The following is a 26,318-nucleotide window of genomic DNA, read 5'->3' on the forward strand; positions in this document are numbered from 1 at the left end:
TTTTTTATCTTCCAGGAAGAGTATTTACTATCAATTTTCCCAGGCATCACCAAGAATGCTGTACTGAGTGAGGGTTTTTTTCCCCCTCTGACTACATCATACTTTATACTACCAGGTTCACTGTGACAACCAAATCTTAGGTCTTTCCAACGGACTTAATTCCCACAGGATCTTGTGGTCAGAAAGCACACACTACTACCCAAACTGAAAACTGTAATCCTAACAGTAAAATGACAGTTAAAGACTAATTCGAAGACTTAGGACACATAAACAACAATCAGGTGAGTGTTTTATCATTAACATTTATTGATGGGATGGATAAATACAGATTGAGAAACATACTTGACAGCAAGATATCAAACTGATAGCCAGACTATAAAATGTATACAACATCCTTTTTTAAATTTTTTAAAAATGTGTTTGAATTTTTTACAAAGAGCCCTTACTGTAATGGTCACTTACATCCTATCAATCACATAACAGCAGTAGAGATCCCAGGGGTAGCATCCAGAACTGAGGTGCCCCAAGGAGGACAGAGGCAACAGCAGAGTAGTATGCTGAGAAAGGACTCTTTAGAGCAATACAAAGAAAACAGACAAAAATATTACCACAAAATTGTACCTGAGTGACATAGATTGGTAAAGTATTTTACTCTTTTTTTTCTTCTTTGCTCTTTGGTCTGATAAGAAAACGGACAGTTTCAGGTGTGCAGAGTAGGGTAAGGGAAAGGTCAGTTTCAAACCCAGAAACCTAGGTTAACACTATGTTAGGCTGCTGCATTCTTTTCTTTGGGTGCTTAACCCAGACAGCACTTCCATCTTGCAACCAATTCCAATGTGATCTACCATTAACTAGTTAGGTCCTCAGCATTCAACTGAAGAGTTCCTGATAACCTGATGGAGACATACTTGCTCTGGCTTCAATTAGCATGCTGTCAAGCATCCCTCTCCATGCTTAACATGGACACAGAAAACCCAAGAGTCTTTCTCATCTTTTCATTCAACCATAAATATGCACGCATAAAGGGGAAGAGCAGACACTGCTTTTTAGTAAACATTTTCTTTCCCTCCCTTTTCCAATGCCAAGCTCATATTAAAAACTTTACAAACATTAAAATGGAAGGGTCTCCCAGTTAGAAAATAATTCTCATTCCAGACCACTCTATCAGGTAGGATTACAGCACCATGCTTGTTTCAAACTTACACCCACAGAGGGATAAAAGACAAAATAAAACTTGATAGTGTGATACAACATGAACATTTCTCAAACCATCAGGAGCAAACACTCAGTTAAAAGCTGGGTGTTAACAAGCAGCAACACAGGAAATCTAGGGAGGTATTAAAGTCACTGAAAGCTTAGTTGGGACTGCAAAGGGCTTATTTCTCACCATGTAAAGGGTTGCATAGACTGCTTAAATTCTCCAAAACCCAAGATAATATTTGTATTCCAACTTCAAGATGTTCTAGAATATCCCTTTTCCTAGCAGTAGTATCAAAATAACTGATACTAGAATAATCCTTTTAAAAAATTAATCTGTTCCCAAGTTCCCACATTTATTTGGGGGAGGGGAGGCAAAGATCTTTTTTTTTTTTTTTCCTTTTCCTCCCTCCCTCCCTAGGAGGCAAAGATCTTTAAAATCCTACCGTACTGGGCTAAGGCCCCTCTAATTGCCTTTGTCCAAAAGCAAAGTATGAGGGGTATGCATTTTCAACATGGGGAATTAGGTAGCAGAAGCTTAAGGAAATCCAGCACTGATGTTACCATGATTTTATTTCTATATTCTAATCCATTGCTGCTTCCAACTGGAGATTTAAAAAAATTTTTTTCTATCAACACTGGTGAAGCCAATAATACAGAACTATGAAAAATGACACACTGAATCAAAACACAGAATCATTTAAAAAAAAAAAAAAAAGGAAGCTGAGAGTCTCAGATATGGAAACACACTGATTCATGAGTGAGCAGCTTAGACTAATTCCTACATATTTTCTAAACCGAAAAAGCATAACTGAAGTTGCAGAAGAACAATTTAGCTTTAAATTAATGCTTCACTGGAGTTCAGCCAACAGCAACACAGGTATCTGATTAAAAGCCCTAAGGACATTCCACAGGTGTTTGTTTTTGACAACATAAGAGTCACGCAAGGTTTTAGTAATGAGATTTATAGAACTTGAGGCTCCAGGCCTGCTTACCACCACTTATCCTTGATAGTCTAGGTTAAAAGGAGGAAAAAAGCCATGTTTAACTAGACTAACTTTGGATGTATAAATTCCATTTCTCATCCTTCAAAGGTGTGAGCATAGAGAAAATAGAGTTTTAGAAACAACACAACCCTTTGAAGCCTAGGTCTATGTAATTAGAAAAATATGCATGCTAGTTGACAAGCCTATCTGCTAACCCAAATGCAGCAACTTCATGCAGAGCACACAGGACATTCAGGACATATACAGAGATCTAAAAGAGGACACTGTAGATATCTTAAAACAGTATCAGGAGGCATTAATACAGAAGTCTTTAAATTGACCTACATCAGCAATGAACTACTAGTGCAAAGGCCAGACTGCACAGCACAAAGCAGTTCTTGGGCTCTAGTAAGCACTTTTTCTAGTTCACTCCTGACAAAAGGTCTAAGGAACTAACCACAGATGCCATGGAGAACTGCTCTGAGGCCAAGTGGATATGTCTGCCTCTGTGGTGAAGGAGTGCACACAATTAGAATATACGTGACATTTGGTGAGAAAATCTTGAACACTGGAAAAGACATTTTCATAATCAAATCAATGATCAATTCCACAAAGATATAGATCCAAACTAAATAAACTTTTGGGAAGCTCAGGAAGGAAAGCAGACTTCACCAAACAAAATCTAAACAAATAGCCTAGATTTAGTAATAAACACATCACACTTCTACCAACCACCTAGCACAACAGAAAATACCAGGGGTATAGAGGAAAATGCCATCAGTGAAAATGAAGTAACATTCTAATTATTACTGGTTTATAGGTCAGCAGAGCGCTCATTTTACACAGCAATGGCAGGCACCCTAGACAGTTCAAATATGCAGAGATGAAGGACATTAATTCACCTTAAGATTTACTGTACAAATTCCTTCCTGTATTAGGCCAGTGTATCAACAACTCCAACTGCCTCAGTTTTCTCCCCAACCTGTTCCTGGCAAGCAGCAGCACATGTACAACTCCTATCTCCCTATAACTTCCAATGAAAAATATTCAATTTTTCTATACAGAATATTTGGTGTAAAGGAAGCTGCACTAAAAACAGCAAGACAAATTCAAATTGCATCATCTTTTCCATAGCAAAAAATACCGTGAAGACCAAAGAACACCACATCAAATGATCTGTGGCTTAGTGGCATTTTCAGTTAGACAACCTGGCTTAGAATTCTTTCTAGTCCCTTGAGATTTCTTTCCTCAACAAGTGTTGAGCTTTGAGTATTGGCATCCTGAACACCAGTTATCCAGAAATCTGGGATAATCAAGCACCCATGACTCCTGATTTTTTTTTTTTTTTAATGACTCTTAGAAATCTACTGAAAAACCCCTGCCTAGAAAATAAAGCCACCAAAGATGGACAACCTGCATCTGTGGGCTAGGCTTGCTCACCCTCATGACACCAGTACTGTTAAATTCACAAGTTCCAATCTCTGAAATCAGGTTGCAAAATTAAGGTTGCAAAAATTAAGGATGCAGCTGTTTCCCTTCAGATATACAAAAAAAAAAAAAAGCAAGTCTTACATTCATAATGCAATTTAAAATACAATATCCTAAAAATACCCAATCACAATTTCATTGTTTTCAGTATCCCCTAAGTCCATGGCTTCTCCCAGAACTATTCTCATATATGGTCTGGGCTTTCAGAGGCAGAATATAGAGCACATCCCCCTTCCCTTCAGAGACCCTGAGATTGCTCTCACTTGAACACTTTCCCAAAGCCTAACTTGAAAAAAAGACACACCCAATTCTGTAGGGCAGAAGCCAGCCTTGCTCTCCAATCCTTCTTCCTCAACCCCACCTTTCTTCTGCATCAAAAAGAAAAAGGGGGTAAAAGGCAAGTTTTTGTAATGGAGACCAGAATCAGGCCACTGGCTACACTAGGTTACCACTCAATTACAACATAAAGAAACGGGAAAATACCATGCTAACACATGCCTCTTCCTTCCTTTATGCTCTAAAGGCCACACCGTGTTCTCTCTAGTAGACTGTTGGGAAGTGAAAACGGTGAGGGACAGGGAGGGAAAGATAAAACATGATTTTAAACACACACGCTTAAAACCACACATACCCACACTTACATACTTAAAGGTCTCAACACTTCAAGTGGCCAGAGCCTATCAGACAGAACTCAAGGGCAAAAGCCTATCCTCCCATCCCCCCTATACAGCCCCCCCACCCTCCAATCCCACCCCCCAGGAGTCATTGCTATGTATCTCATACACACAGCAAAATCCCTATTCCCTCCTGCCCCGGATGATATAAAAAAAACTAAACAGATAACTTACTTTCTTTAAATTATTTTTTTAAAGTCTCTTAAAAGATTTTGACGTTTAAATACTTCCACTCTTCTGATATATTAAACACCAAAAGGATCCACAACGGTTTGATAAAACAAACCCTCCATATTTCAGTCCTGGCCAGAAGAGGGAAGACATCAACTCTAATCAACCTAATTAGGAGGTGGAGAGGCCAAGAACAGAGAAAGTATTCTTAATCCTTCACAGCTTCAACACATTCTCACCTCTCTAATACCAGTAAAAACTATAACAAAATAGTTCAATTTCTGAGGCAGTAGATATAATAACCAAGCCCCTCTACCACCCTCCCACCTGCATGTCAATATTACTTATTCCCTAGTCCAAGAAGTGTGACATATTTCATAAGGGAAGTAATTTCCTTAGTCCAGAATCAGTAGTTTAAAAAAAAAAAAAGTTGTTTTTAAGGAAGTTTTTTTCTCCTCTTCTTTTTCTTTTTTACTTAGGAAGGGGAGGAAGTGGTGGAGGAGGTTCTGATGGAAGAGGTGGTAGCCGGGGTTTGTCTGTATTGCCAGATCTGGAGGACATTCCACCAGCCCGTGGATTCAGATATTCACCATAAGAATGAACAAAATCAAATGCAGGGGGCTGAGTGGGCTGGACACCCTGGGCACTGAGAAGGGAATGAAGCATATTCACAGTATCTTGATAGTCTATTGTTTGGGTTGCATTGTGACCATTGGCCCCAGTGGGCCCTTTATCCAGTTTCATATGAGGAACTCGAGTTTTACAGCTGGGCTGTGAAAAGGGAAGGCCACTTGTGTCTGAGCTATGCCCAGGCAACTGGGCCATTGTAGGAAGAGGAGGGAAGGAGAAATTTATGGAAGAGGATTTAGTACTCTTGGCAATCTTAGCTGGATGATCAAACACTGCCCCTCCAGTCTCTTCAGGGGGGCCCCTTTTGCGAGTAGAACTGGAAGAGGAGAAAGAACTAGACAAGCTATAGGTTTTGTGTGCTAAGGTGCTTGTCTGGCTACTGTGTTTTGGATCACCTGGACGTTTGTTCCCAGTACCAGCTGGAAGCTGTGAGTGAGAGTGCTTGTGTGAGTGGTGATTATGATGATGATGATGATTAGATGGGTGAGTCTTGTGCTTTTCTTTGTGCTCTCGGCTCTTTGTGACACTGTCCTCTACAGAATTGTGCTTGTCAGGCGCAGAATGGACTTTAATGCGCATTTTTATCTCCTCTGGTTTTGAAGAGGCAGCTTTATCTCCACTTGCCACTGGGATTCTCATTTTGAGAGCTGCTTTGTCAGCCTTTTCCAGAAAAGGCCGCTCAGGGTTTTCCGAGCCCTCTATGGGCATTTTTAGAATGACTGAAGAATGGCTATCATGGTGTGACAGGAGATTCTGGGCAGCATATGCATACTGTGACTTCACATTGGCCTCCATGTTCTCCAGCTGCCTCTTCTGGGCAGCCAACTCTTCTGCATGTTTTGCACGGTATTCTTTCAGTGACACTTTAGCTGAGGGCACACTCTTACTATTCTGCTTCTGGGAAATAAATGCATTCGAACCATCCTGTTGCAAAGAATGATCAACTCCCATAAGTGCTAAATTCTCACTAGTCCGATGACCCTGAGCAGGTTCCAGTTTAAAAGGAGGTTGGGAGGACAGCCAACGCTCGCCCTGCAACATCTCCACATTGCTTAAGTTGCTGGATGACTCTTCAGTGGCTGGAACAGAAGGCACTGCACTCGCAGAAGAAGTTGACATGCTCATTAAACCTGCAATAGTTGTGTCTGAAGAGCTCTGGGAAATCATATTGAGAATTGTCTGCTCTGAAGTGTTTTCATCTGTTCCTCGATCATCTGCTTTTGTCTTCCTGGCAGCCTGGTATGCCTAGAATGAAGCAAATGACATCTCTTCACCTCAGGTAATTCATAAAATGGGGGGGCGAGGGGGGAACTGGAATGAAGAGACTGTGCTTGCTGCAAAAGTGGAAGTTCTGGGTAGCCCATAGACAGGAGGCTACTCTAAAATCATTAATTATAACCATTAGAAGTAAGATTTTGAAAACCTTCAGTCAAGAGTCATACAAACAAGACCTCAAGATCTCTGAACTCCCATATTCACTGCATCATTATTCACAACTGCCAAGATATGGAAGCAACTCAAATGTCCATTAATGGATAATGGATAATAGATAAGCAAAATGTGGTACAGAAGCACAACGAAATCACACTTAGCCTTAGCAGAGGAGGAGGAGGATTCTAGGAAAATATCAGAGTAGGAAGCACCAGGAATCTCTCCCCTCAGACAACAACTACACTGATAGAATTTGTCTGATGTAACTATTATGGGACTCTGGAGTCTGTTAAAGGCTTGCAACTTTTGGGGTAAGTCTTGCACAGTAAATTGGAGTAATTTACATCAATTTCACCTTTCAGCACATTAGCAACTACCCATCTCCTACCCCAGCCACAATGGAGACAGCTTGCATTCTGGGAGAGCCAGTACCAGCAAAAATGACTCTCCTGCAAACAGCAGTTTCTGTGCTCTGATCCCTGATTGCAGCTTCTGACAAAAGAGTACAGACTAAGAGACAGGCAGCCACTGTTAAGGCTCCTCCCTCTACTGCTGCAAGCTCCTGGCCCTCTGGCTAAAGTGACTCTCAAGGGACTTAAGGGACCAGCACCTTTTCTTCTCCCCTTCATTTTTTGCTTTTTTCCTCTTTTGGGAGCCAGACATTAAGAGCAAGATATTAAAAAAAAAAAAAAAAGCATGTACAGAGAAAATTAGAAAATTTTGATCACACGCTCCCAGGGAAAAACTCAGAAAACAAGTGAGAATACCTTAAGTTTACATCTCAGGCTGATCCTCAGCAGAGACACCACCCCAAATCAAATCCAACCCCCATCCAAAAATAATAACAAAAAACAGAAAAGCCTGGGAATCTGATTTCCACAGTTACCACGTTATTATATTAGAATGTCCAGTGTTCAACAAAAAAATTACAAAGCATTTTAAGAAATACAAAAGTATGACCCATTCAAAGGAAAAAAATAAATCAACAGAAACTGTCCCTGAAAAGGACCTAATGGCAGAACTACCACACAAAGACTTTAAAATAACTCCCTTAAAGGGGCTCCTGGGTAGGGCTCAGTGGGTTAGAGCCTCTGTCTTCAGCTCAGGTCATGATCCCAGGTCCTGGGATGGAGCCCCACATCAGGCTCTCTGCTCAGCAGGGAGCCTGCTTCCCCACCCGCCGCCTGCCTCTCTGCCTACTTGTGATCTCTGTCAAATAACTAATAAAATCTTAAAACAAACAAACAAACAAAAAAAAACTCCCCTAAAGATACTCAAATTACTTAATGGAAGTATGGAGAAGTATGTAAGTATGGAGTAAAAGAATATATGAACAAAATGGAAATATCAAAAAAAAGAAACTGGAGCTGAGAAGTACGGTAACTGCAATGAAAAATCCACCAAAGGGATTAAAACATAGATTTGAACAGGTAGAAGAAAGAATCATTAAACTTTTAAGACAGGACAATGAAAATCACTTAGTCTAAGGAACATAATGAAAAAAGATTGAAGCCTGCTGGACACCAACACATGCACGTGAAAATTCCAGAAGGAAAGAAGAAAGGGGCAGAGAGAACATGAAAAAATAATGGCTGCAAACTTCCCAACTTTGATAAAGACATGAATAGAAACAAAAGCTCAATAAATTCCAAGATGAACTCAATGAGACTCACATGAGAATATCAAACTTCAATAGCCAAAGACAGAGAATCTTGAAAGTAACAAGAGAAGTGAATCAACAGGTACAAGAGATCCTCAATAAGATCACGAACAGGTATCTCATCAGCAGCTTTGGAGACCAGAAGACAGTGAACCAATAGATTCCAAGTGCTAAAAGAAAAAAACTTGTCAACCAAGAATCCTATATCTAGCAAAAATGCCCTTCAGAAGTTAGCAAGAAATTAAGACATTTCCAATAGGTAAAAGCTGAGGAAGTTCATGACTATTGGACCAGTCAGTCATCCAAGAAGTACTCAAAGATATCCTGCAACGTGAAATGAAAGGAGACTATATAGTAAATCGAAGCCATAGGGAGAAATAAAGATCTGCAGTAAATACATGGGCAACTATAAAACCTACCTTTTTTTTTTTTCCAAAGTAATCTCTACCCCCAACATGGGGCTAAAATCTACAACCCTGAGAACAAGAGTCCCATGCTCTACCAACTGAGCAAGATAGGTGCCCCCAAAGCTACTATTGTTTTAACAATGGTCTATAATTGGGCTTCTTGTTTTCTACATGATTTAACCGACTAACACATTTTAAGGAAAAAAACACAATTATTAATGCAAAAGCTAATATTACTGTAACTTTGGTTTGTAAATCAAGCCTTATTACCTACTTAATTTAGAACCCTAATCCATTTAAAAGGATTATTAGGGAAGCCCGGGTAGCTCAGTCAGTGGAGTGTCTGCCTTTGGCTCGGGTCAAGATCCCATGGTTCTGGGATTGAGTCCCATATCTGGCTCCTTGCTCAGTGGAGAGCCTGCTTCTCCCCCTGCCTGCTGCTCCTCCCTGCCTTTAATAACACATTCTCTCTCTTTCTCTCTCTGACACACACACACATACACACACAAAAAAGGACTATTAGTTTATGTTCTGGGGCATGCAATGTACAGACAACTTTGTGACATCAACAACTAAAAGATAAATAAGCATAATGACATTATCTACAATTACTTTTTTTTAAAAGATTTTATTTATTTATTTGACAGAGATCACAAGTAGGCAGAGAGGCAGGCAGAGAGAGAGGAGGAAGCAGGCTCCCTGCTGAGCAGAGAGCCCGATGTGGGGCTTGATCCCAGGACTCTGGGACCGTGACCCAAGCCTAAGGCAGAGGATTAACCTACTGAGCCACCCAAGTGCCCCTCCTTTTTTTTTTTTTAAACATTTATTTATTTGACAGAGAGAGAGCGAGATCACAAGTAGGCAGAGCAGCAGGTGGGGGTGGGGGGGGCAGCAGGCTCTCTACTGAGCAGAGAGCCCAATTCGGGGCTTAATCCTAGGACCTTGAGATCATGACCTAATCCAAAGGCAGAGGCTTAACCCACTGAGCCACCCAGGTGCCCCTCTATAACTACTTTAAACGTAAATAGATTAAACTCTCCAATAAAGACAGAGATTGTCAAAAATGCATAAAAATATATAATCCAGTTGTCTACAAGCAACTGAGATGCTAAGACCCAAACAGGTTGAAAATAGGAAGAGGGAAAAACATACCATGCAAACAGTAACCAAGAGCAAGGATGGCTATACTAATATGAGACAACATACATTTTAAAACAAAAAAGGTTTCAAGAGACACAAAAGGACATTATACATTAATAAAAGGCTCAAGTTAGCAATTGTTACAATTATAAACATTTGCACACCTAATAAAACACAATCAAAACTGACAGAAGATTTCACTTAAAGACTTCAATTTCCACCCACAACAATTGACAGAACAACCAGACAAAAGATAAGGAAACAGAGAACTTCAAAAAATAAACCAACAGGATCTAACAGACATATACAGAACACTCTACCCAACAACAGTATAAATACTCTTCACAAGTACACATGGGACATTTACCAGGATAGACCATGACATGTGAAGCAACAAATAGTCTCAACAGATTTTTAAAAGATAGATACCATACAAATTAGCTGTTCTGACTACAAGATAAAGTTAGAAATGAGTAACAAAAGGAAAACTGGAAAATTTACAAAACTGTGGAAACTAAGGAATACTTTAAAACAACCAATGGGTCAAAGGAGAAATTAAAAGGGAAACTGGAAAATACTTAGGGATGAATGAAAACAAAAACACAACATATCAAAACTTATGGGATGCAGCAAAAGCAGCACTAAGGGAGAAATTTAAAACTATTAACACTGACATTAAAAATAAAGAACTCAACAAACTAACTTTATAATGTGAGGAACTAGGAGAACAACAAACTAAAGCAAACAGAAGGAAGGAAATAAAGATTACAGCAGAGATTTTAAAAAATAGAAAACAGAACACAGAAAAATTAAAATAAAACTAGTACTTGGCTCTTTGAGAAGATCAACAAAATTAAACCTTTAGCTAGATAGTTTAGGAAAAAAAACAGAAGATTCAAACCACTAAAATCAGAAATGAAACTGGAGACATTGCTATCAATTCTACAAAAATAAAGAGGACTGTAAGGGTACTCTGAACTTAGACAATCTGGAAGAAATGGATGCATTCCTAGACACAAATAAACTACCAAAACTGAAGAAGAAACAGAAAACCTGAACAGACCCATAACCAGCAAGGAAATTGAAGCAGTAAGCAAAACCCTCCCAACAAACAAGAGTCCAGGGCCAGATGGTTTCCCAGGAGAATTCTATCAAACATTTAAAGAATTAATACCTATTCTTCCGAAGCTGTTCCAAAAACCAGAAATGGAAGGAAAATTCCCAAATTCTTTCTATGAGGCCAGTATTACTTTGATCCTAAAACCAAATGCTCCACTAAAAAGGAGAATTACAGACCAATATCCCTGATGAATATGGATGTCAAAATTCTCACCAATATATTAGCCTATAGGATCCAACAGTATATTAAAAGAATTATTCACCACAGCCAAGTGGGATTTATTCCTGGGCTGCAAGGGTGGTTCAACATCCAAAAATCAAAGTGATACACTACATTAATAAAAAGAAGGAAAAGAACCATATGACCCTTTCAATACATGCAGAAAAAGCATTTGACAAAGTACAGCATCCTTTCTTGATTAAAACTCTTCAGAGTGTAGGAACAGAGGGAACATACTTCAGTATCATAAAAGCCACATACAAAAAGCACACAGGAAATATCATCCTCAATGGGGAAAAACTGAGAGCTTTCCCCCTAAGATCAGGAACATGGCAGGAATGTCTACTATCACCACTGTAGTTCAACACAGTGCTACAAGTCCTAGCCTCAACAATCAGACAACAAAAAGAAATAAAAGCATCCAAATCACCAAAGAAGTCAAACTCTCACCCTCTGCAGATAACATGGCTCTCTATGTGGAAAACCCAAAAGACTCTACCCCAAACTTGTGAGAACTCAAACAGGAATTCAGCTAAGTGGAAGGATATAAAAATCAATGCACAGAAGTCAGTTATGTTTCTATACACTAACAATGAAACAGAAGAAAGAGAAATTAAGGAGTCAACCGCTTTTATAATTGCACCCCAAAACCGTAAGATACCTAGGAATAAACCTAACCAAACGATCTCTACTCAGAAAACTATAGAATACTCAGGAAAAAAACTGAGGAAGACACAAAGAAATGGGAAAACGTTCAAAACTCATGGATTAGAATAAATATTGTTAAAATGTCTATGCTACCTATAGCAATCTACAGATTCAATGCAATCCCTGTCAAAGAGCATCAACTTTTTTTTCACAGAGCTGGAACAAACAATCCTAAAAATTGTATAGAACCAAAAAGACCCTCATAGCCAAAGGAAGGTTGGAAAAGAAAACCAGGGGCGCCTGGGTAGCTCAATGGATTGGGCCTCTGCCTCAGCTCGGGTCATGATCTCAGTGTCCTGGGATCAAGCCCTGCACTGGGTTCTCTGCTCAGTGGGGAGCCTGCTTCCCCCTCTCTCTTTGCCTGCCACTCTGCCTACCTGGTCTCTCTCTCTCTGTGTTAAATGAATAAATAAAATCTTAAAAAGAAAGAAAGAAAGAAAGAAAACGAGTAAGAAAACCAAAAAGCTGGTACTATCACCAGACTTCAAGCATTACAAAGCTCTAATCATCAAGATAGTATAGTACTGGCAAAAAAAAAGACACACAGCAGATTAGAGAACCCAGAAATAGACCCTCAACTCTATGGTCAACTACTTTTCAACAAAGCAGGGAAGAATATCTAATGGAAAAGACAGTCTCTTCAACAGTGGTGTTGGGAAAATTGAACAGCCACAAGCAGAATGAAACTGGACCATTTCCTTACACCACAGACAAACATGGACTTAAAATAGATGAAAGACCTAAATGTGCGACAGGAATCCATCTGAATCCTAGAGAACATACGCTGCAACCTGCATGACCTCAGCCACAGCAAGTCATGTCTTCAAGGGCAAAGGAAACAAAGGAAGAAATTAACTACTGGGGCTTCAACAAGATAAAAAGCTTTTGCACAGCAAAGGAAATAGTAGACAAAACCAAAAGACAACAAACAGAATGGGAAAAGTTATTTGCAGATGACATATCATATAAAGGGCTAGTATCCAAAATCTATAAAGAACTTACCAAACTCAACACCCAAAGAACAAATAATCCAATCAAGTAATGGGCAGAAGACATGAATAGACACTTCTCCAAAGACATGCAAATGGCCAACAGACACATGAAAAAAACCTCCACATCACTCAGCATCAGGGAACTACAAATCAAAACCACAATGAGATACCATCTCACACCAGTCAGAATGGCTAAAATCAACGAGTCAGGAAACAGCAGATGTTGGTGAGGATGTGGAGAAAAGGGAACCCTCTGGAAAGAGCTGGAGGTTCCTCAAGAAGTTGAAAATAGAGCTACTCTATGATCCAGCAATTACACTACTTGGTGTTTACCCCAAAGATACAAATGTAGTGATCCAAAGGGGCTCCTGCACCCCATGTTTATAGCAGCAATGACCACAATAGCCCTATTATGGAAAGAGCCCAGGACGTCCACTGACAGATAAATGGATAAAGAATATGTGATATATATACATACATATATACACACACAGACACAATGGAATACTGCTCAGCCACCAAAAATCCCGAAATCTTGCCATTTGCAATGACATGGAAAGAACTAGAGGGTATTATGCTAAGTGAAGTAAGTCAATTACACAATTAACTATCATATGATCTCACTCATATGCAGAATTTAAGAAATAAAACGGAGGATCATGGGGAAGAGGGGAAAAATAAAACAAGACAAAATCAGAGAAGGAGACAAGCAGTAACAGACTCTTAATCATAGGAAATAAACTCAGGGTTGCTGGAGGGGAGAGGATTGGAGGCATGGGAGAACTGGGTGATGGAGTAAGGAGGGGGGAAAAGAGTGAATTTTACTCTATGTAAATTGTACCCCAATTAACCTGACCTAAAAAGAATTTAAAAAACAGACTACTCTGAACAACTGTATGCCAATAAATTAGATAATCTAGATGAAATGGACTAATTCCTAGAAACACAAACCTAACAAGAATAAACCATAAAGAAATAGAAAATCTGAACACAACTGTAACTAGTAAGGTGACTGAATCAATAATAAAATAATTTCCCAAGAAAGAACAGCCTCTTTCCCAAAAATATGAAGAGGCAGCAACAACTCTCAATTCATTCTATGAGGCTATCATTACCCTGATATCAAAGCCAAACAAAGATACTACAAGGAACTACAGACCAATATCCCTAATGACCACTGATATAAAAAATTCTCAACAAAATACTAACAAACTGGGACACCTGGGTGGCTCAGTCAGTTAAGAACCTGTCTGCCCTAGGCTCAGGTCATAATCCCAGGGTTCTGGGATACAGTTCCACATTAGGCTCCCTGCTCTGCAGGGACTCTGTTTCTCCCTCTGCCTGCCTCACCCCCTGCTTGTGCTCTCTCTCTCTTCTAACAAATAAACAAAATCTAAAAAAGAAATACTAACAAACTGAATTTAGCAGCATACCAAAAGATTATACACTATGACCAAGTAGGACTTATTCCTAGAATGCAGGGATGGTTCAACATACAAAAATCATCCATGTAATATGCCACATAAATACAATAAAGGGAAAAAAAACCCATATGATCTTCCAGATACAGAAAAAATATTTCATAAAATTCAACAAACTTTCATAATAAAAACACCCCACAAACTAGCAATAGAAAGAAATTATCACAATATAATATAAGTCATATATGAAACACTCAAAGCAAACATCACATTCAACAATGGAAAAACTGAAAGCTCTTCTGCTAAGATCTAGAACAAGGCAAGGATGTCCTTTTCACTTCTATTCAACAAAGTACTAGAAGTTCTCATCAGAACAAGTAGGCAAAAGAAAGCACTCAGGGGCATCCGGGTGGCTTAGTCAGTTAAGCATCTGACTCTTGATTTTGGCTCAGGTCATGATCTCAGGGTTGTGAGATAGAGCCCCATGTCAATGCTGAGCACGGAGTCTGCTTAAGATTCTCTCTCTCTCTCTACCCCTCCCCACTCATATTCTCTCTCCAAAAAAAAAAAAAAAAAAAGAAAGAAAAAAAGAGCATTCAAACTGGCAAAGAAGTAAAATTATGTGCTTGCAGAGGATATAATTTTTTTTTTTTTAAAGACTTCATGAGGGGCACCTGGGTGGCTCAGTGGGTTGGGCCTCTGCCTTTGGCTCAGGTCATAAGCTCAGAGTCCTGGGATTGAGCCCCTCATCAGGCTCTCTGCTCAGTGGGGAGCCTGCTTCCCCCTCTCTCTCTGCCTGCCTCTACCTACTTGTGATCTGTCTCTCTCTGTGTCAAATAAGTAAATAAAATCTTTAAAAAAAAAAAAAAGACTTCATTGATTTGACAGAGAGAGAGCACACAAGCAGGGAGAGGAGCAGGGGAAGAGAAAGAAGGAGAAGCAGACTCCCCCTTGAGCAGGGAGACTGATGCAGGACTTGATCTCAGGACCCTGGGATGATGACCTGAGCAGAAGGCAGACGCTTAACTGATTAAGCCACCCAGGTGCCCCTGCAGATGATATAATCTTATATAGAAAACTCCACACACATAGAAAGTCAGAATTAATGAATTCAACAAAGTAGCAGGATACAAAGTCAACACACAAATTTCAGTTGCATTTCTGTACATGAACAATCTGTAAAGAAAATTATGAAAACAATCCTATTTATAACAGTATCAAAAAAATCCTTACGAATTAACTTACCGGGGAGATGAAAAACTTGTACAATTAAAACTGGAAAACATTGCTAAAAGAAATTAAGACCTAAATGGAAAACTCATTCCATGTTCTGGATTCCAAGACTTCATGTTGTTAAAATGTGAACATTATTACCCAAAGCAACCTACAAATTCAATGCAATCCCTATCAAAATCCCAATGTTTTTTGTAGAAAGAGAAAAGGCCACCCTAAAACTCCTATGGATCTCAAGGGATCCCAAATAGCTAAGACAATCTGAAAATGAAGAACAAAACTAGAGAATTCACACTTCCTGATTTCAAAACTAACTACAAAGCTACAGTAAGCACCATACAGTAATACAGTATACAATAATACAGTAATACTGGCATAAAAAGACATACAGATGAATGAAACAGAAGAGAAAGCACAGAAATAAACCCTTACATTTATGGTCAAATGATTTTTGCCAAAAGGCTAAGACCATTCAACGGGGAAAGGATAGTCTTTTTTAGTAAATGGAGCTGGGAAAACTGGATATCCACATACAAAAGAATGAAGTTGGGCCCTTACCTAACACCATATACAAAATTAGCTCAAAACTGAATAAGGGACTTAAAGCAATAAAACTCTTGGAAGAAAACAGGACAGAAGCTTCACAACAGTGGATCTGGCAATTTCTGGATATGACATCAATGGCACAGGTAACTTTAAAAAAAAAAAAAAAAGGAACAATCTGGACTTCAAATATTTTTAATTTTTCAAGTTAAAAAATTTAAAGGGCAGCTGGGTGACTCAGTGGAACATTAAGCCTCTTCCTTCAGCTCAGGTCATGATCTCAGGGTCCTGGGATCAAGCCCCACACTGGGCTCTCTGCTCAGCAGGGAGTCTACCCACCCCCGCCCCACCTACCTGTGATCTCTCTGTTAAATAAATGAAATCTTTTCTAAAAAAATTTAAAAACAACTTCAAAAAAATTAAAATTAAAAACAGAACTACCAAAAAAAAAAAAACCAAAAACCAAAAACCACATAACTACCATATAATCCAGCAATTCCAATTCTGGGTTTATAGGCAAAGGAATAAAAGCAAGGTCTTGAAGACATACTTGTACACCCATGTTCACAGCAGCATTATTCACAGTAGCTAAAATATGGAAGCAACCCAAGTGTCCATCGACAGATGAATGGATAACCAAAATATGGTGGACACATTCAATGGAATATTACTAAGCCTTTAAAGGACTCAAAATTCTACAATATGCCACAACATGGATGAACCTTGAGAACATTATGCTAAGTGAAATAAACCACAGAAAGACATATTCTGTATTATTCCACTTATATCAAGTATTTAAGAGAAGCCAAATCACATAGACAGAAGTGTAATTGTGGTTGCCAGGGGCTGGGTGGGGAGGGGGAATGCAGAGTTATTTAAAGGATATAAAGTTTCAATTTTACAAAATGAAATGAATTAAGGAGATGAATGGTAATGATGGTTGCACAACAATATGAATATACTTAACACCACTGAACTGTACATTTAAAAATGGTTAAGATGGTAACTTTCATACTATATGTATTTTACCACAATTTGAAAAAAAAAGAAAAAGATGGAAATCCTATCATTTGTCACAACATGAATGAACCTGGAAGGCCTTTTGCTGTGAAATAAGCCAGACACAGAAAGACAAAATATGATCTCACTTAAGTGAGCAATCTAAGATTTAAACTCATACAGAGAGAGTAAAATAGTAGCCTGGGGGGAGAGGGAAAATAAGAACCTTGTAGTCAAATGGTACAAACTCAGTTATACAAGGTAAGTCCTAGAAACCTACTGCATAACATATTAATTGTATACCCAAAAATTTGCTAAAAGGGTATTCTTAAGTTTTCTACCATACCCCCCAAAAGTTACAGCAATCTATACCAATGCTACAAGCCACTTAAAAAATTAATTTGTGCATATCTAAAATTAATTCATGAACATCTATGCCTTATGACTGCTTATGACAGCAGCTGGTCCAAAAACAAATTCTGGAAATTTTGGTGAGGTGTCCTATGATCATAGTGATGTACTATGTGCTCTCAAGCCTCCTTTGAATCGTAGACTAACTCACTTTCTACAATTCTCTAAACTCAGGAGAATGAAATTAAGTTTATCAATCTGGATTTCTGAGAATGTAGGGAATATTTTTTTTTAAGATTTTATTTACTTATTTGGGAGAAAGAGAGTGAGCAAGAGAGAGCATAAGGAAGAGGAAGAAGCAAGCTCCCTGCTGAGCAGGAAGCCTGATCCCAGGACCACAGAATCATGACCTAAAGCCAAAGGCAGACACTTAATTGAGCCACCCAGGCTCCCCTGCAGGGAACTTTTTTTTTTTTTAATTTATTTATTTATTTGACAGAGAGAGAGAGAGAGAGGGAGATCACAAGAAGGCAGAGAGGCAGGCAGAGAGAGAGGGAGGAAGCAGGTTCCCTGCTGAGCAAGAGCACAATACAGGGCTTGATCCCAGGACCCCAAGAGATCATGACCTGAGCCAAAGGCAAAGGCTTTAACCCACTGAACTACCTAGGCGCCCTGGGAACATTTTTTTTTAATAAAAAAAAATTTTTTTTAAGATTTTTATTTATTTATTTGACAGAGAGAGAGAGAGAGGGAGGGAAAGTACACAAGCAGGGGGAGCTGCAGGCAGAGGGAGAAAGAGAAGCAGGCTCCCCACTGAGCAGGGAGCCCGATGCAGGGCTCGATCCCAGGACCCTGGCATCATGACCTCAGCCAAAGACAGAAGCTTAACCAACTAAGCCACCCAGGTGCCCCTGCAGGAAACATTTTTAAATGAACTTTCTATCTAAAGCCAAGGGAAAAAAGAATGATTCCATTTCATAAGACTTGGAAAAATAATTGAAATACAACTTTACCCTACAATCGATATAAAAATAAAATTCTAAAATCTTACATTTAAAAAGCAAATAATGTCAAAGTACAATGATACCAGCTCTAACCTTGTAACTCTATATTTCCTCTACCAGAACCCACCACTTTATGACTCAGAGAAGCCACATTTTTTCCCTAACAGTCTCCACACAGAAAATACTCAACAATGTTGCCAACTGACTGTATCACAATAGTTGCACAACACAAAACAAATCCTGCTATCACCCATCACCATCACTGACTTCTGAGCAGTATCTAAGCTATGAAGTTGAAGTCATGATTATTATGTAACTAAGAAAAAGGAAATTCCAAACCTGGGGTACATATCCAATTCTGGTATATTCACTGTGCAGTCAAAAGAAAAAAACTAATTTTGTACTACAAGCTGACAGAAATAATTCTTACCCTCCAATTCCGAATTCGTTTGAGCCTGTTAGGGGTTTTCTCCAGAATCTGTAGAAATTCATGTGTCAGTTCTACAAATGAAATAGAACATTTAAGAAAAACTCAGACAAGCAGAAGTAAAAAAACAAGAATAACCTCAACTAACTATTTTCATCTGAATGAAGTCACTTTGGGCCAGATATGTGACAGATCAAGAGCAAGTGCTTTCCAAGGTCCCTTACTCTAAAACTTACCATCTAAAAGTTCCAAGGTCACAGTGCCGTCAACATACTCCCACCAGTGCTTCCCATCAGTTGAGACTGGGATCTCCCAGTTGGACCACTTGCAAGCCAGATGAATGCAGACACAGGCCACCACAGGAGGTGTGTACTGCAGGCTAAATGTGGTCAAATGCAGGCTGACATCAGAGGGAAGGAAACAAGAGAGTGTCATGAGCTCTCAATTTTTTTTTTTTTTATGAGCTCTCAATTTTGAACCCAAAGTTAAAACTCTCCATTATTTAAAAAGAAAAAAAAAAAAAAAACTAAAAAACACTGGAGAGTAAGAAGGGTAAGAAATATCCAGTGCTCTGATCCAGCACCCAACATGATTTTTCATTAACCCACCTGCTCAGGTAACATTTCTGAATTTTTTGACTATACATTATCAATCCCACATCCTGACAAAAGACCAGGACCAAAACCAAAGAGAAAGGGTACTCAGTTTTTTTAAAATAAGGATCTATTATCCTGAGAAGAAACTTAGAACTTAAGGAAATTTTTAAGATTTTTAGTTATGTCTAATCCCTAAATCAAATACTTAAAACCCCCTTAAAATTATCTCATCTCTTGCCAACCACAGGTCTGGTCAATTAAAAATAATAGAGGAGTAATTAGAGATGGACATTTAGGAGGGCACATGATATGATGACCACTGGGTGTTATATGAAACTGATGAAGCACTAAATTCTACTGCTGAAATTAATATTATAGCATATGTTAACTAAATTAAAAAGTAAAAATATAATAAACTAAAATAATGAATAGACTACCACTCTCTCAACTGTGAATATGCTTAACTGATGATTTACTTCAAAAATTTCTCCTATCAGGCTATAAAAAATAATGTCAACAGAAATATCTTTGATTTCCACGATCAATTGGAGACGAGACTGATCAAGTAATTTGGTAATACAAATTACGTATTAATTTTTGTCTTAAAAAGGAAAGAATAAAGAAAAAACTTTAAAAAAAAAAGAAGAAAAAGCTCTTTACACATATTCATGCACATTTATCTGGCAATGGGGAAGAAAAAGGAAGTTTTATAAACACCATAATTATTGGGAAACCTGGGTGGCTCAGTTGGTTAAGCATCTGACTTTGGCTCAGGTCATGATCTTAAGAGTCCTAGGATAGAACCAGATGTCTGGCTCCCCACCCAGCAGGGAGGCTTTCTGTCTCCCTCCCTCACCCTCCACACCTCCCCCTGCTTGTGCACGTTCAGTCACACACACGTGCACATTCTCTCTAATAATTAAAATCTTTAAAATAAATAAATAAATACTGTAAGTATTGCAGAATCCTCCAAATTAGATTCTCAGTCACGATCAACCCCAAGTTTACCTAACAAGACTAACAAGACTGACTAACAAGAACTAACTAACAAGGACTATGCTCTTGGATTTTTTTATTTTTTTGTTTTAGATTTTATTTTTAAGTACTCTCCACACCCAACGTGGGGCTCAAACTCAAAACCCTGAGATCAAGAGTCACATGCTCTCCCAAGTGAGCAGCCAGGTGCCCCTGCTCTTGGATATTTTAAAGTAAAGGAAGACATGCAGAATCAGGTAGAATTTCAAACAGTAAGTACTACATAATTGCATCACCTTAGCAAATTAAAAAGCACCATGGAAATTTAAAGTAAAATATGGAAACTGTACAGAAAAATAAATATTTACCAGAGAATTTTCTGTAATACACTGTAGCAAAGATCTATCCTGGGTCTTTGGGTTCTAGTATACTAAGTGCTAGACCTGATATCTTTCCATATATCCTCAAAAAGTGACAAGCCCTATCCCAAAAATAGAGGGGAAAATATTAAAATATAAACCTGTTGGTTGCCATGAAGTAAGAAGTCTGTGCTAAGTCCTTGCTTGCTAAAAAAAAAAAAGGGGGGGGGGGACAGGGAAAAAGTTATTAGTTCCATTCAGTCTCAATATTTAGTGAGCATTTAATATTTCCAAGTACAGAACATAATAACGAATAAGGCAGACATGGTCCCTGACCACCTGATGTTTAACATTCTACAAAAAACATCAAATCAGCAACTTCTAATTATAATAACTATACTGTTTCCAGACCTAGAAACTCAAGCTTTACACTGCACACCAAGTATCTGGAGTACTTGTTTCAACTCCAATTCCTGGACATCCTTCCTAGAGTGTGACTCAGTATGTTTAGAGAAGAAAACATGCATTTTTAACAGGTAACCTAGAAATTCTGATACAAGAGTTTACTGAACTAGAAGATGAACTAATTTGGAGGCAAGATCAGAATCCAGAAGACCTCTGTGTATTTGGGAAAAGTGATCTGTGCTCAAAAAAAATTTTTTTAATTGAGTAGCCTGTGATTCAGACCCCAAATCATCAAATAACATAAATTACTTGATATACCATAATAAAGGGGGGGGGGGACACATGCCCCCTTCCCCAAAAAACTGCTCTGGGTAATAAAGTAAATTTTAATTTTCCTTAAAACTTAGTTTTTTTCAATATCAGCATCTATCTACCTTTGTTTATCCTTGCTTAATGTAAACCCTCTAATGTTTTCTAAATATAAAGAACTTAGGAAAACTGGAAACTTACAGATGAAGCACATATTAGCAAAATATAAAATAAGGCCAATTATCAGTTTCATCTACAAAAGTAGAAGGCATTTCAATGCAGAAGTGTCTACATGTTGATACTACTATTCAAACTAAGAGGAACAAGGTTTCATGCAATTACAGCTACTAAGGTTTAAATCAGAATAAAAAAGTCTTTCCAAGGCTTTGTCAATCATTGAAATAGCCAAATAAATTCTAGATCCTCTGGGTGGCTTGTAAAAGGCTGTCTAGGGCCATCAATCCTAGAATCACATTAAGATCACCACTCCCAATGTATCCTTAAACTGCTATTAGATACTTGTCATTTGACTTGATGAAATCTGTTCCAGGTTCTGACAAACACCCTCAAGAGGCTAATTCTCTTTAACTTTAAGAACCCAGGAGAAAAACCCCAAATTAGAAACACTCATTTTGATTTAAGCCAGGTAACCCTTTCAATTTAACTTCTGGCCAAAGCAGCTGAGTTATATATTTGTCCACCATAAATAAATCACAGCCATTAAATGGTAAAACAATTTAAGACAGCCATTTCAACCTGGGATTCCTTACCTCGAACCAGCTGAGTGCACTTTACCACATGTGTATGTGGGTGATCAATTGTTAGTTCAAAGCCTAAAAAAAAAATACTTTGGTTAAAAAGCTAAAGATACTGGAGACATTTTATACTTCTTTTATCTGAGTCATCATTAAAAGCCTCCTTCATTTTCCTCTCCCAGAATTACTGTTCAGAGTCTAAGAGGGTCACACAACACATATAGCACACTCTTTTCTAAGACACATTATCTTCAAAGACAACCAAATTTTGAACTAAATAATAAAGCTAACGCAGTCTCAAGACCCCTGAGGAACCAATAATCTCTAAACAGAAATTTATTCTCAATGGACAAATGATTCATGCAAATTAGTTCCTACTGGCTTCCACATTAAAATATTAATAAAAATTTACCCCACCAGAAGATCACTGTCTCCTAAAACAGTTACTTTGAAGATAATTTAAAGTAAAAAGCGAGTTAGTAGAAATTAACTTCAGAGATAAGCTTTGAGTGCTCACTTTGGCAGCACATATGCTTTAAAAAAAAAGAGAGAGAGAAAGAAGCCTTAAAGAATTGTGTGTAGACATGCAATAACATACAGATGTACCAATAACTTTTCAACAAACTCATGAACTCCTCCCTTACCCAGAGAAGAGAAAAATAGCACCCCCGCAAAAAAAAAAAAACCTTGAAAAAAAATCCTTATTTTCCGAATTTGCTAAAAACCTTTAAAGGTAGTATCTCTGATAAAAACAGTAACAGATAATCATCAAGGTTGCCCATCAACCACTAGAGCTGCAATTCCTCCACCCCTACTCTGCTGTTCTAAACACTGATTAGAGGTGTGCCTAGGAGCTCAGTCCACTGAGCATCCAGCTCTTGGTTTCAGCTCAGGTCATGACCTCATGGGTTGTGAGATCGAGCCCCATATTGCCCCACATGGAGCCCCAAGGTAGGGAGAATGTTTGAAGATTCTCTCCCTCTGCCCCTCCCTCCATGCAGCTGCACACACATGCATGATTGTTCTCTCTCTCTCAGATAAATAAATCTAGGGGCACCTGGGTGGCTCAATCGGTTAGGTATCTATCTGCCTTCAGCTCAGGTCATGGATCCTGGAGTCCCACATCAAGCTCCCTGCTCAGCAGGGAGTTTGCTTTTCCTTCTGCTTCTCACCCCAGTCACGCTATCCCTCTCTCTCTCTTCCTCAAATAAAATCTTTTAAATAAATAAAAAAATAAATCTAAAAAAAAAATTAAACTACATGACCTCTTTAAAAAAATAAACTTTTACCAATTTTTAAAATAAACACTGTCCTTTAAATATAATGGCAAACAGATCATAAAAATCCATAAAAGGAAAAAAGTTCATTAGTTTTTGCCATTATTTATCATAAAGTTAAAAACTGACAAACCTTCCAAAGCAAATTATGAACACAGAATTTTAAAAAACTCTACTAACTGCTATTCCAAAGGACGGCTATGCCTGACTTCTGTCTTTGGTATATGTCAGTGTTAAACCACATTCCACAACCTCTATAATTTGCAAAAGCCTTCAGTAGAGATTTTCTTCCTATTTCCTATTCTGCAAATTTTAAAATTTTACATTACTTATATTTACTATTTTTTTTTAAATTTATTTGACAGACAGATCACAAGTAGGCAGAGAGAAAGGCAGAGAGAGAGAGAGGAGGAGGAGGCAGGCTGCCTGCTGAGCAGAGAGCCCGATGTGAGGCTCGATCCCAGGACCCTGGGATCATGACCTGAGCCGAAGGCAGAAGCTTTAACCACTGAGCCACCCAGGCACCCCTATATTTACTATTTTAAAGAAAAATAAATTTACCTAAAGTCTGCAGAATTATGCTTTCTAGTATCACCAGATCTTGAACTTGTTGCAGGTAAGCCTGTAGGTGAGAAGACAAATAAATTATTTCCCAAAAAGGCACAATATATAAAGTGTAAACAATTCTAACAACTTCTTCCAGGAAAACCAAAGCAACAAAAGGCAGGCATGAAGTGAGGAGGTAGCCTAGGAACTGAAATACAATCCTTATCTCTATATTTAGCACACCTTTTCCTCTTTGAAGAAGGAAAAAAAGTGGTATACTGAGAAGTAACACTTCATTCATAATTAGCTACAGAAAAGGCACCAGAGAGTTGGTTCATTTCAAGACTAACATTTTAGGTTTTAAAGTCATGTGATGCAGACACAAGACAATTAAAGATACATACATCTTTTTTCAACATCATCAAAATACACTGTAGACCCTTCCTAAGGTACTGCAGGCAATTTCAAACATCTGACTCCTGACAAAACCTCCCAGCTAATGCTAGATTTTTAAGAATCGGAAGAGTTCAAAGGAAAAGGGAATAAACAACAACAAAAAACTTCTCTCAGATTTGTACCAGTCAATACTGCAGCCATTGTCAACATATGGCTACTGAGCACCTACATGTAGCTAGTCTAAATTGAGATATCCAATAGAATATATGCCAAACTGGGGTGCCTCTGTGGTTCATTCAGTTAAGCGTCTGCTTTTGGCTCAGGTTGTGATTCCAGATATAAAATATAAAATATCGTAATTAATTTCACCTTCCATTTTTTTGTTTTTTTAAAGATTTTATTTATTTGAGAAAGACAGAGAGCATGAGAGAGTGAGCATGAACAGGGGTGGAGGGGCAAAGAGAGAGGGAGAAGCAGGCTCCCCACTGAGTAGGGAGTCTGATGCGGAGCTTGATCCCAAGACTCTGGAATCACGACCTGAGCTGAAGGCAGACACTTAACGGACTAAGCCACCCAGGTGCTCCAATTTCACCTTCTTTTATATGAAGATTTTATTTCTTTTTTTTTTTTAAATAGATTTTATTTATTCATTTGACAGAGAGAAATCACAACTAGGCAGAGAGGCAGGCATAGAGAGAGGGGGAAGCAGGCTCCCCGCTGAGCAGAGAGCCCGATGTGGGACTCGATCCCAGAACCCCGAGATCATGACCCGAGCTGAAGGCAGAGGCTTAACCCACTGAGCCACCCAGGTGCCCGAAGATTTTATTTCTAATGAAGATTTTAAATGAAGTTCAATGAAAAGTTTAAAAAGTTTAATTATACATGACTACATGACTCCCTCTGTATTTCTATTGGACAGCAATGGTCTAGAACTCTAGGTCAGAGAATGAGACTTGGGGCAGGAGTTAGATCTATAGTGTAGTGAACTTTCCACCTAGCTTTATGATCTTGAATCAAGTCCAATAAGGACTTAAATTATGCTAGTACTGCTTTCCATATAGTGAAGAAAATATCCTCCTCTAAGATACCCCATCTCACAAGGAACAGAAACTCAGGTAAGAAATTACATAAATATACCTTAGAGGAAAAAAAGTAAATTATTTTTTGTTTTACTCTGTTAAAACAAAATTTTGTTTCATTTGGTCAGTCCTATGGACCAAGGGCATTTACTAGTCTAAAACCAAAATAAAAATCCAGGGCAGTAACTCTCAACAAGAGCTACTGCTGTACCCAAGAGAAAACGAAGGGCAATCAAAACCCTGCTATGGGAAACAATTCACATAATTAGGGGCTATTATCAAAATAAAGGGGCAACTGGGTGGCTCAGCTGGTTAAGTGTCTGACTTGTGATTTCAGGTCAGTTTATGATCTCAGGGTTGTGGGAATCCACACTCAGCACAGAGTCTGCTTGAGATTCTCTCCTGCCCCTCCCTGCACTCTTTTCTCAAATAAATAAAATCTATAAAAAACAAGCAACCAAATAACCCCCCCCCCGCAAAGAACCACTTTCTCCAATATAATGAGAACATGTAAATTTAACTATTTGATAAAAGATGACTCATGCATCCATTGTAATAGACGTAAATAATCTAGTAACAGAAATTCACAGTTTAAACACACATGTCAGACCTCAAAATTTCTCACTACTCATCACTCCCCAACAACAGACTTAAAAGCCAGGACAGTTTCCCTTCTTTAAGAAAGTCAAGGAAGGATGGAAGGAAAAAAAGCTATGTGTACATGCACAGGATAGAGGTTAACAGAACATATACTGAAATTATAATCAGCAGTATCCTGCCAGGAGGAGGGGAGATGAGCTTTAACTTTCACTACAAATGA

At 38.5% G+C, this 26,318-nt stretch overlaps 1 protein-coding gene across 3 annotated transcripts in view; it reads right to left on the bottom strand.

Moving 5' to 3' along the window:
- Nucleotides 1-282: 282 nt before the first annotated feature.
- The window catches only part of CCNT1 (cyclin T1), a 36,166-nt gene continuing 10,130 nt past the window's right edge, over nt 283-26,318 (bottom strand). For 2 of the 3 annotated variants that reach the window (XM_032348054.1, XM_032348053.1), the window contains 6 exons: nt 24,039-24,099; nt 22,216-22,278; nt 20,893-20,938; nt 19,038-19,201; nt 18,805-18,875; nt 283-6,391 (listed from right to left, as the gene is read on the bottom strand). In XM_032348054.1, the coding sequence (XP_032203945.1) occupies nt 4,988-6,391; nt 18,805-18,875; nt 19,038-19,201; nt 20,893-20,938; nt 22,216-22,278; nt 24,039-24,099 (1,809 nt within the window). In that variant the 3' untranslated portion in view covers nt 283-4,987. The remainder of the gene's footprint in view (nt 6,392-18,804; nt 18,876-19,037; nt 19,202-20,892; nt 20,939-22,215; nt 22,279-24,038; nt 24,100-26,318) is intronic. The other variant, XM_032348055.1, reaches the window with a different exon arrangement.

The sequence above is a fragment of the Mustela erminea genome, chromosome 6, assembly GCF_009829155.1.
Source record: "Mustela erminea isolate mMusErm1 chromosome 6, mMusErm1.Pri, whole genome shotgun sequence".
Lineage (NCBI taxonomy): Eukaryota > Metazoa > Chordata > Mammalia > Carnivora > Mustelidae > Mustela > Mustela erminea.